This window comes from Lagopus muta, chromosome 8, assembly GCF_023343835.1.
Source record: "Lagopus muta isolate bLagMut1 chromosome 8, bLagMut1 primary, whole genome shotgun sequence".
NCBI lineage: Eukaryota > Metazoa > Chordata > Aves > Galliformes > Phasianidae > Lagopus > Lagopus muta.
In genome coordinates, this window is record NC_064440.1 from 6,819,898 (window position 1) to 6,832,145 (window position 12,248).

Below are 12,248 nucleotides of genomic sequence, written 5' to 3' on the forward strand. Positions count from 1 at the left end.
GAAAAATAAATTATTTGCTTCAAATTATTCACTTTAACTGTTTTTAAGGCAGTTATAGAAAATGCTAATACAAGTTATTTAGTGCCAATTAGATTTTCCTGGTTTATTCAGGGCAGCCTGTCGTTGTGGGAGCAGAATCCTATTCCAGGGTGTCATCATTTTTTTCTCACCGGAATGAAAGAGCTAGAAGATACCAGCCTGAAATTAGGAGATGCTGTTTATACTATGTATATCTTGCTGTTGCAGAGCTGTAGCAAGAATAAGGTTGGGAAAAATAATTACATCCTGAAATAATTGGGGAGAAAAATAGAGGTGTAGTATAAATCGAGGAACTTTCTTCCTCAGCCTCTGTAGTACAAGTCAGCATCAAACGAAAGGGTAATTCATTTTCATTACAAAGCAGCAACACAATTTCACCCTTAACTTTATTTTGAGGAGTTGTGGAAATAAAGCTACCTTTCCCTCCGTGAGCCCTATGAGTGCTTCAGTTACTGCTGCTATGTCTTAATGCTTCACAGTACTTTAAAACACCTTGACTTCATCCTTGGGAAAGCTTTGAGTGTTTTGAGAGTATTTGTTGATATTCCCAGTATAGCTGGAAACAGTAATGAGGGACAAAGGCATATTAACTGTCAGAAAGTTCTGGTCTCAATAGCTGGCTGATTTAATAAAGTCTTGTTACTGTAAAATGATTCAGCTGTAAGCCCTGTTAAAATTGTAATAAGCACAATAAGCAGTGCACTTCTCTTTTCCATTCATTAGGTAGTGTTTTTTCATGCTGTCAAAGTCCACCATGAGGAAAGCTGCAGTGTGCTGCAAAGTTGTTTGTCAGTGCCTCGGTTTATTTTTGCAGAGAAGTATTGATTACAGAATGAGAAACATTTGGTTTAACAGCGATCGATGAGGAGCAAACAAAGGACACTGAAGTTTGACTCATTTTAATTTAAACTAAAATACAGTACCTGGTACAATTTATGATGGGTAAAAAATGGTCTCGGCCCCCTCCATTCTTCTCATCATGTTTCTTTCCTGCTGTCTGTGAGTGAAGGAAGTTTTGACTTTGGATTTCAGTCTCACCCCTGCTAGGCTTGGGACTGGGCTGCAGAAGGGGAGTTTGGATGCAAAGGTCCAGACCTGTGTGTGAACCTGGGCTTAGTAGAAGGCAAGGGCAGTGCAGTCTGCTTCTGGAACTGGCCACACCAAAGCAGTCTCACCCACCGTCTGCCTTGGTGGTGCTTGCTCAAATAGAGTCTGATTTCATGCTTTATACTGGGAGGAAACACTCACTGTATTGGTGCCTGTCCCAGGTTTCCTGCTTGTCACCTTAGGCAGCTTGTTTTTCTGTACATCACTTCCTAACAGTAACTTTCCAAGCCCTTGTCTGTGTTGCTGTACACCTCTATGTTGATGAATGCCATCATGTTTGTATCCTGTCCAGTGAGCTCAGTTGATAAGGAGACCAGAGAAATACTGAATTCTGATACAATAGGGAATATAACAGGGATTGCTGTCTGCAGCATTCTTTATTGATCTGGTACAGATAGACCCCAGTATTGCAGTGGAATGGTGGGTTTGAGTACTATGAATGTGCCTATTGAGCGTTGACCACTTATGTGCTACACAAACTGATTTGCAGAATGTCAGTATGCTTCTCATAGTTGCTGTTTGTTTGCTTGATTTTTGTTTTGTTACCTGCTTCTGCAGCCAGCTTGTGGTCAGGCCATAGGATGGTGTGCTCCATGCCAGGCTGTGATTAAATTATTACTGTTATTGTGAGGTATCAAATGTATAGCATCAGAAGTTACATTAATGCTTACTGAAGTACTTGCTTTAGGTCAGCAGTTACTTGACGGTTCGCTGCGTGATGGCTGGGTTAGATGATCTTAGTGCTCTTTCCCAACCTTAATGATTCTATAAATTGTAACCAAACAAAAAGGCTGTATTACTTGCTTCCCCTTTTTTGAATTCATTACAAAGTATCTGCTCAAAATCAATATTAATTATGCAGAATTTGTGGCCCTCTTTAGCAAATGCTTAAAAATAGTTGTTAAAAAATTAATGTGCAGGTTAATAGCCTGATTTAGAGCAACATTAAGCCTGGGTTAAATGTTTTTGCGTAGACTTTTTTTTTGACAAAATTGCTCTCTGATGTTGACGTAATTACTGCCACAGTACTTATGATACGTTGAGCAAGAAAAATCTTTTGTGTTTGAACTCAGCAGTCCTGTTCCACCCGACTGTTCATAAAAATGGCTTCTCACAAGGTTCAAACATAAGCTAAACAAAAAAGGAGGGAGCAGTTTCTGTGCAGCTGTTGGGCTGTCTCCCTTCTGAATAGCAGCAACAAGTGCAGTATGTGCCTTGTGTGCCTGCTGAGTCCCTGGAAAATTTCCCTTGCCAGCACCTATAGTCTTAAATTGTGATGCAGGAGAGGCAGGCACAGCAGAATCCACGACCTTATGGCTGGGTGCTTGGCTTTGCCTTTGTGACTGCCACTCATGATGTATGCTTTTATTTTTTGTTACTTTTGCATTTTGTAGCTCTAGGGGTCATTCAGGAGCCTTAAAAGAGACGTTTTCAGTTCAGTGTAACATGACATAAATAGTTCTCATACATTTTGTTTTGATCATGTATAGCTCAAATTTGATTTCTTGCTTACATTTGAGAAGATGAATTAATGTGCAGTACATGTCCCTAGCTGGATGAGAAATGAAACATTTTGACATGAATGTTTCTACACTTACACAAAAAGGAACTCACTGACATGCAGACATTTGCTCATGAACATGATGAAACTGGTGAACTTGATTGCTCAAATGCTCATGAAAAAGTAATTGCAAACAGTATTTGTTCAAGTGTTAAAATATTCCGGTACTTAACACAAAAGTATGGGTGGAATTTGCTAACCCTGCCTTTCACTCTAGTTTGTTCACATTAAATATTTTGTGTATTCGGAAAGCTATCAGAGATTTGACAGGGAAATGTAATGGAAGAGAGCTTGTCGGGAGAGGGAGAGTAAAGCAAGAGTTGTGCTTCTGAGAGGAGAAAGTTAACTGTGAGGAGAGGAGGTGGGAAAGATTGAACAGAGCTCATGGAGAGAAGAAGCTACAGCTAATGAAGAATTGGCAAGTGAAACACATACAACTTCATTTGGAGAAGGCAATGATGTTAAAACATAGTGATGCATTTCACAATGCATTCTTTTCTATGTCATGTTTTCTTCATGTTGCATGCTAATTGTACTCCTTACAGTAAGCTTTTAGTCTGTGGAAACTGTGGAAACATGGAACTACTCTTGGCCACTTCATGTGTTTTCACATACCTTTATCTTACACAAGAATAAAGTGGGTTTTGTATGGAGGAGTTTGTAGAAGGCATTATGACAGTGCAAAATTTCTGGAGAATGCAGGGACGTCATCTGTTATTGGGATGAAAAAATCTCCAACCTTTCTGTGCTGGAGTTTTACTTCTCATCTGTGCCTCCTTGTAATGGCTTTTCTGGGTTTGAATAAAAATCTTGTAGTAATGATCATTGCTTTCTGCTTGTGTACCTGTGAGTGTACCGTGGCAGAAGCATAAGCTTTGTACAGCAAGGTGCTGATGTAACTAATAGCATGTTGTGATATGAAGACTGGACTTCCTTCCAGAAGTTCCTAATATTTAAGCATTTCATTTCTGTAATGTTGCCTTTCTTTTATGGATACTTTTTCTGAAGATAACTCCTAGGTCTTTTTTCTCTTCTTCCAAAATAAAAATCACCTACGTGTGCGGATCTTTTGTCCATTACAACATTGCACACTTTCCCGCATGAATATGAGGAGTAATGGTGGCAACAGCAATCCGTGACCTACCAGCAAGAAGGAAATGAAACCCAGAAATAGCTTACATTGCTCTTTGACCTGTAGGGAAAAGCTTGGATCTGTGAATTTCTGCTGTATATTCCCTGTTCTACTAGAAAATGTGGTTTTGTGGTTAGTGGCAATGTGGCCATAACTGCAGGCAGTATTGGTGTGCAACCAACAACAGATCCTGGCAGTGAGGTGGAAGAAAGGATATTAATCTCTTTTTGAAGGGTCAAGTCTTGGTAAGAAATGCTGTGAAATACCCCAGATATTCACAGGTGTATCATTCTGTAGTCTTCCCTGTGGAGATTCAGCTTTGTACATAAAATAAAAAGAAGGTTTATTTGAGAAGCAGAGCATGGTCAGTGCAGCAAGCGGAAAGGTAGCTGCTGTATCAGAGTAAGATCATTGTGGTGGTAATTATGTTGAATGAGAGTAGTTGTTTAGTGTATTATCTTAGTTAAGCTGCTACTGCAGCAGGGAGCTCAGGTACAGCATGGTGCTTGAGTTAGCTGGGACACTTGGGCGCATAGCAGTTCGTGCTTTTCCTCCAGGGTAGCATATCAGTTACTAGAGGGACAGTTGCTTATTCATGTTTAAGCCCACTTTCTGTAGGCTTGTCAGCTTGTCTTAATCACTGCTAACTGTATCTTTCTTCTAAATTATTTTCCATACTGTTCTCTGGCCCTGGATGTCTCCTAAACAGCAGTCACTTGTGTTTATAAGATACTGGTAATATCCAGCACACAATATGATCTTGAAGCTGGTGTTGATAGGATGAAACCTGGACAAATTCTAACTACTTTGAATAATCTTCCCGTATCGTTGCTGTGAGTTATCATTCCAGGGATGGATTCTCTACTGAAGGTGCTGTGCATCTTCTGCTTGATGCTGAGCGCTCTGCTCTTTTCATTTTGACAAAAGCAAAGGATCACTCAGCACCTGCCAGGATGTGCTTGCATAACAGTTATTAAATAATTTAGTTAGAACAGTGTATTTGTTGTCCAGCAGTGGGCTTCTAGTTTTGCAATTTCCCATTTTTCCAGGGAATATGGTATAGGTATTACATGCAACTTACTAGGCAGAAGCCATCTTCTTTTCTGAGTAATTCCCTATGTTTTTCCACAAGTATATAGATATTTCATTTGATCCTTTGCAGCCTCCCTTTGTGGCTTGTGCTTATTTATCAGTGCCTTTCAGATCCTTTTTCTACTTGGTAACGTTCGTATTTTGGGTCCCTTGGTTACTGCTTTATAAATTATTATCCAGTTAGATTTATAACTGTAAGACTTGTACAAATAGTCTGTCTCTCTCATTTAATGGCTTAACACTGTGATATCTTTGTTATTGTCTAATGAAATTTTGTGTGTAATTTCTAGACAAATTTTTGCAGGTGTGTCATGAAAATTTAGGTCAGCAACAGAACTCCATCTGATAGGCTGCCAATGGCAGTGCACTAAGCACACAGAACTTTTTCTCAGTGTATAGATAGTGTACCCACTATAGCTTTACAAAGGCTTAACTTCTGCGCAACCAATTTGGAATCCCTTTGCTGGGGGACTGTAATGTAGTACCATGTTAATTGCTTATTTGTTTTTTTTTTTATTGACTCGTTATCTCATTTAAATGCACAAGGATAAATTTAATTTAGTTAAATTTAATTTAATGTAATTTCTGTGTAGCAGTAGGGTCACGTGGAAAAGGCTGTATATACTTTTTTTTTTTTTTTAATTCTATTAGCATTTTTATAACTTTTCAGTTCATTCCCTACTCTTCCTAAATCCCATGCACCTACTTTTAAAATAGGGTTTTGAAGTCATTACTTTTATATCTCATTTTTGTGTTTGGATCTGAAGTTTAAAAAAAACAGTCATCCATAATGTATGTAGATACACCCAGATAGTCCTGTGTGTTGTGGATCGAGCATTTTGATCCTATCATTTCAGCATTAGCAACAAGCATTTTCTATTTGCTTTCGAGAATTATTAGTAAGATTAATGACATTTTCATCCCTCTCCTAGCTTTTTATTTGGATAGGTGGTTTTTACAAACAGACTCTTTGTGATAGGATTTCACTTAATAGATTTAAACAGACTCCGTCCTGCTGATAAGATTCTTGCTCCTCATCCAAAACAACAAAAACAGCACTGCAGAATCATCTCCTACTCTGTTCTTGGGACTGAGTCATTAAGGGTTGGGTGGCAGGTTGTCATCATGACTGCTTCAGGCTTCCTGTGTCTATTATGGAGCAAGATCACAGATCTCAATATCATTTGTGAAAATTATTTTGAATGGAGGTGAAGAAAAAGCTCTTCAAAGGAGGGGAGGGTGTTTGTTCCTAAATGTCTGTTACGCTGACTTCTGTGAGTCTCAGGAGAGTGAGGAGAAATAGCTCAATATTGCTGTATATATGGTGATATTCTGACAGAATCTCCATCTCTACCCTGTTATTGTGTGTATTAATGGCATTTTAAAAAACAACAACAAACCTGAATATTGGTTGTTTGATGATCATTCCCAAATAAAATATAAAATTTAACTTAAAAGTGTTTTACCTATAGAGTAATTTATTAACTTTTATGGTCTTTCAGCGTGAGAAACTGATACATGAGTTGGAGGAAGAAAGACATTTAAGACTCGAGAGTGAAAAACGATTACGGGAGGTAACACTGGAGTCAGAGCGTAACAGAGCTCAGATGCGTGGCCTACAAGAGCAGTTTTCCAGGTATGTTGAATAAGTGAATTCTGCTTAAAATACAGGAACATGCTTTGGTCCAGAAAGACTGATCAAACCTCATGACCGCTTGAATGGAAGGCATCCAAGCCAAAGAACTGCTTTCCCTCTGAAATTTGGTAAGCTTAGCAGTCATTTGGCTGAATGACTGCTACCACAAGTTCAAACGTAAAAGCTTGTATTCTGCATAATGGTGAACATTTTCATTTCCAGGATTTTGTAGTGGTTAAAACTCTGTTAAGTTCTAAGATGTAATGCTCTTCACTTCTTAGAAAGTGTGTGTCATTGGTAAGTTCCTATTTGATTGTTTGTTTCTGTTAACCATCAGCAAAGATTTTGTTCAATCTCAGTAATGGCAAAAAGCAAGAACAAACGTATGTGTTTTACCACCTGGGTAATCATCCTGCTTCTATGAGCTTAGGGTTTCTTCCTCAGATAGGATGGAGCTCCTCTGGAAGGAGAACCACATTACCTACACTAATAGAGGATACTACTTTTCATTAATGGCACCTGTAGTTGGCCATGTGCTTGCCAATTATGAAAACTGCCATTGGTTTCATTGTGCTCTGATTTTATTGTAGTGTAGACTTGATGTTAGAAGGAGAATGCATGGCTTGGGATGCTTTGTTTGCTTTTAAAACCTTATGTTTGTCATGATAAATATTAGAGATTATTTTTTTCTGACATTTGGTAGAATATAAAGATATTTGCTTATGCAAGCAAACTTTTTTTCCTAAAACAGTGTATTTGTCTTAGCCAGTTGGAGCAAATAATGAAACAGGCAACTAGATAATCTTGTACTGTTTAAAGATGCTATATCATTTGAACAATTTGATGCTTTTTTCCCCAGTGTGAGAATAATTAAATGAGACAAGACAGGTGGTGATAGGATATGTTAAAATCAAGAAAATTGCATGTACTTTGGAAGAGGATGGATAGACAATAATACTCTGTCCCCAAATGTTCTGTATTTCAGATACAGATAGACTGAAGTAAGAACATAGATTATAGCGTAAGTCTTTTAAATCTGAGCAATTCATGAACTGAGTGCATTTAAATAAACATTCCTAAATATACATGCAGTACAGTAGGTTAAAGTGTGATTTGGAGGATGCTTCTTTGCATTTCAATTATTTTCTGTGCATCTGTGAAAGAATAAAACACGATAGTGTATGGAAAGCTGGAAGTTGATCTTTGTAATCAGGCGAGGAAAGCTGTCTGCTCCTATCTGGAATTGTGTGGCTTTAATCTATCAAATAAGCATAAAGTTTGAGACTGAGAACTTCAGAAGGCAAGTTGTTTCGTTTTTTTTATTGATTGACATTTCCATTCATATCAAGTAAGCAATATTCCAGGCTGAGAGTCTGAAGTAAATCAAAGTTTTCTTTCTTAACATTTGTATAGATCTGCCAAAGTCTTAAAATGACATAATGGTTAGTTTGATAAATATGTGACTGTTACTGTAGAACAAGAAAGCTTTTGAAACTTATTTTCCAGAATTGCATTGTGGTATATCCATGCAATTCTAAATTCGTTCTCTAATTTTACTGGATGTGAACATATTTAAGGTGTGCAAAGGTCCTGCAAGAAAATTACTTAATGCTGAAAGTAGGATTTTTCACTGTATTTGAATGCAGTAATTTTTAAATTGTCATAGTATAGTCTCACCTTGAGGTGAAGACTTTGGTGCTTTCTCTCTTAAAACCACTGCGATCTGTTACTTTACTGGAGTTACTCTTTTATTTCATATAAGGCCCATTTTGGCATGAGAAGAATGTTGTACAAATGCATGGTGACTAACCCTGTAAGTACCTGTCATCCAATTACTTCCAAGATAGTGTCATGCGGTCTGACTTTTCCATTTTGAATATTGGCACCTCTCATGTACGTACAGCAGGTTGGCATTCATGTTGGTATTATGCCTGCTGCATCTTTATCCAGCTCTGGAAAAAATTGGGTCAGTTCATGATTTTTTGATAGGTTGTAGTTTAGCATTAGTTCCTCCTGTGACTTCTTTTATATGGCACATTGGAGAGCAGCATGCAACTACTGCATCTCATGCATCTGCTTGTTCTCAGTTTCATCTGTTCTTTTCCTGATATCTGCATCTTCCTACAGCAGTAGGAACAGAAACAACAACCCTGCCTGAAGCAATAGGTGTGATTTACAGTATTGCTCTAAAAGGCCAATGATAGAGCATAAATTAATTACATCTCTGTTACATATCAGTAAGTAATAAAATCGTTTTTTGTTCAGCACATACAGCACATGTGACTCCAGATAGAAGGTAAATGTTAAAGCAGTAGAAGAAGAGGCTTTACTTATATTGTTTTGATTACAATTCTGATTTAAATGGAACAAGTTCAATAGAACACACTGTTACAAAGTGTATTTTGTATTTTTACACAGTAGTTGAAGAGAGTAGTGTTAAGTCTTTGAAATCCCCCTTGGGTAAATTGTACAAATTCTTTCACTGAAGATGATGTTGTTTATGGATATCAGTGTCTGTGGCTGGAGAGCAGCATTGGGCTTTTAAGGACAGATGTTACTGCAATAGTAGAAAATGGTCCTTGTTTGATCTGCCTGGGTCCTGCAAATGAGATGAGTGTAATACTCATTAGAGTGTGCTTCACCATGCCCCTCGCATTAATACTGACCGTAGGGTTAAGCCTGTCACTTCTGGCAAGGCGAAAGGTGACTACTACAAATCCGATAATACTTTGTGTAAAAAGACTGTGTGTCCATTACTTTAAGCATTTGGTTTTCCTCCAGCAATTGCTGTTTCTGGTGCTCAGTTCCAGCTTGTCTGCATGTAGAGTGGAAAGGATGACTATTTTCCTAACATTTGTGAAAAGGAGATCTTTCACGTTTGCAACATCATCACCTCATAATTTCTAACACTGTCACATCTGCTTGGTGGGAGAGTGCTAGAGGACAACACCTGCTTGTCAGAGAGACCTTGCTGCTTGGCAACAATGTGGATACAACAGGAATTATTTCTGGAAAGTCTAAACCTGAGGGTGCCTCTGTAGCTTCTGCAGCCAGTCAGCTTATCTTATGTCCATTGAATTCCAATTTATACCATTAATAAAATTTCAGTCTAGTTCCTGGCAGGGTAAAATGCTCTCCTGGCAGACATTGCTGGTGTTCCTTTGATTTTGTCATAGCAGGGATGAATGCAGTACTGTGGAGAAATTCACTCCTTGTCTCAGAGAAATATCGTAGAAGGAGCTGTGGTTCTGCTGAAATCTCTTATCCTCCTGAGTGTACGTAAGGTTCTTGGGGGTCAGATTGTCACCGAGATATCGTTTATGCCAATGGCTGACCCTGTCATACTGGCCTAAGCTTTTAGATACCTTTAGCCTTTATTCAGTGTGGCTATGTGAAATGTAATGTCAGAAAGTAATGAGTAAATATAAAACAAAACCTGATATCAGGTTCATGAGAGTCAATAGTGGAGCTGCTGCTAGGCAGAGCACTTTCACTGGAGGAACATTTAGCTGCTTGATGGACGTCCTAAGGGTGTGGTAGAAGTAAAATTGTAAATAACTCTTTCACCTATTGCATAAGATAGTGATCCTGGCTTTTGATTTGAAGTGATGGAGGAAAAGGATGATATATATTTCTTTTAGATTAATGCTGATAGGATGAGCATATTAGTATTTTTATTTGTGTGCATGTATAATACTTGGGTACGTATTTCATCCCTCATCCTCACTCAGCAGTGTCAAGCATCTTTAAGTAACTTTTAAGTAATACTCTCATGAATAGCTCTCATGAAGCAGAAAATAAAGATTTTTTGTGCTTTTTCTTTTTAATCAAACTCATAATCGGAAGCCCAAAAAGGAGGTTACCCCAGGCTGTATGGGGAGTATACTCCCATGCAGTTCATAGGCTAGTTTGAATTAAAACAACGATTTAACACCAGTTTCAGGTGTTCTACCAACAGGCAGAATTTAGGAATCTTTTAACTCTTCATCAGGCTTCACTATTTTCAAGCTTCTGTTCTGTGGCTGCTACAAACCATCTGATTGAACTATGCATATTTTCACAACAAAGTTGATAAGAAAAGCAAACAGTAATGTCAGAGTAACTGCAGAGTACTGAAGAATCCATAAACTCAGAACACAGAAGTCATGCTGGGACCAAAAGTTTTACAAGACTACATTGCACGATACATATTGGTTTATGTAATACTTTTAGAAAGCAACGGGTTGCTTTGCTTCAGGCATTATTAAAGACACATGTAGAGGTACATGCAGCTCCTGAACTTCTGTGAACTCCTCAGTCACTGGAGCTACATTAAGAGCCAGCTTGTTTCAGTACCCCAACACGCTACTAAGTCATGTGGTGATGTTTCATGGCAGCTCTTAGTTAATGAAAGCTTCTTTCAAAAGTAAATATGTAATCTTGTCTTCCACAGCCAAAACATGGGGATCTGTGTGCTGGGAAAAAGCTGCTTATTTCTGTGCTGACAGTATGTGTCTTACTTGTGTTTCTGCAAGGTTGAATCTATTGTCCGTTACTGATTTATCAGAGCATGAAATGATATTGTTTCCTCTGTTTTCCTGTGTAGCACTACAATTTAATAGGGCAAAGTGTTGTTTTTTTTCCTTTGCATAATGTAGTAGATATGCACCAAAGCAGTAGTAGGCAGTTTACCCTGTGTATGGTAAAGAAAGGTAAAGGAACGCCTAGCAAAGAAGGAGCATATTAATATTTTCACCACAATTGAATAGTTGGTTTCTAATGTCCATACACAAGTCCACACACAGGGTGTTATCCCCTCTATCCATTACTTTATTTTGTGATAGAAAGCGGTCTGTAATATTCTCTATATTCCCATAACATGATCATCTAGCCAGCAGAGCCTTTCTATCTTAGATACTGTGTGCTATGTATCTGTAATGTGCCTTGTTAGGTGGCTGTTTCATTCCCAAAAGTGAGATCCCTGCTGACAGTAACAGAAGCTCCTGGAAGCACGTTCCAATAATACTGTGCTCAAGAGTAAGAGAAGGGATTCCTTTGTGGATTATGTGACTGGGTTTACAAGCCCTTCTATGTCAGAGGACAGTGAAAGCTTCATTTTAGTGGAACTGCAAACTTCCTTGTTTCTGCTGTTTAAAGAGATTGAGGTTCATGTTTGGTGTTTATGTACTGTAAAAACCTGTCCAAGTTCACAGCTCTGTGCATTTTATTTTGTTCAATAATAGGAATATTTTTGGTACAAATTTCTAGTTACAGATAATTCTCAGTTGTAAAACATGCTTCCATTTATGAAAAGAAAGTGCTGATGTATGAGCTGAGTACAATTACAGAGTAATGCTGCTGCCTAAATGCTGTTCACTCATGTATGGAAAGGCGTTTCCAATGCGGGTGGGACCTGGCTGTCAAGAGAATAGCTACTACTTATTAATGGTTTGCTGTTCTTATGGATGTCTTTTTAAAACTGCATTGGAACATGCAAAGTGTTGACTGTTATTTTCCTGTGGAATTTTTCATGGATTAGTTTCTTTTGAGCTTGTGAAATCAAGAAAGTCACAGATGTCATACATTATTCTGCAATTCCTTGATGCAATAGAAAGTAAAGGGGCTATACAAAATAATGGATTCCTTCACATAGTTAGTAGAAATATTCCTTAGCTAGACATGATAAATATCTTAATTCCAAG

General features: G+C 38.1%; 1 protein-coding gene across 15 annotated transcripts in view; it reads left to right on the top strand.

The window, feature by feature from the left end:
• Nucleotides 1–12,248, top strand: part of NCKAP5 (NCK associated protein 5) — a 362,852-nt gene that overhangs the window by 184,754 nt on the left and 165,850 nt on the right. For all 15 annotated transcript variants that reach the window (XR_007378680.1, XM_048953741.1, XM_048953742.1 and 12 more), the window contains one exon: nt 6,434–6,567. Coding sequence is in view for 14 of the 15 variants with exons in the window: in XM_048953741.1 (XP_048809698.1) it covers nt 6,434–6,567 (134 nt within the window). In the remaining variant the exon portion in view is untranslated. The remainder of the gene's footprint in view (nt 1–6,433; nt 6,568–12,248) is intronic.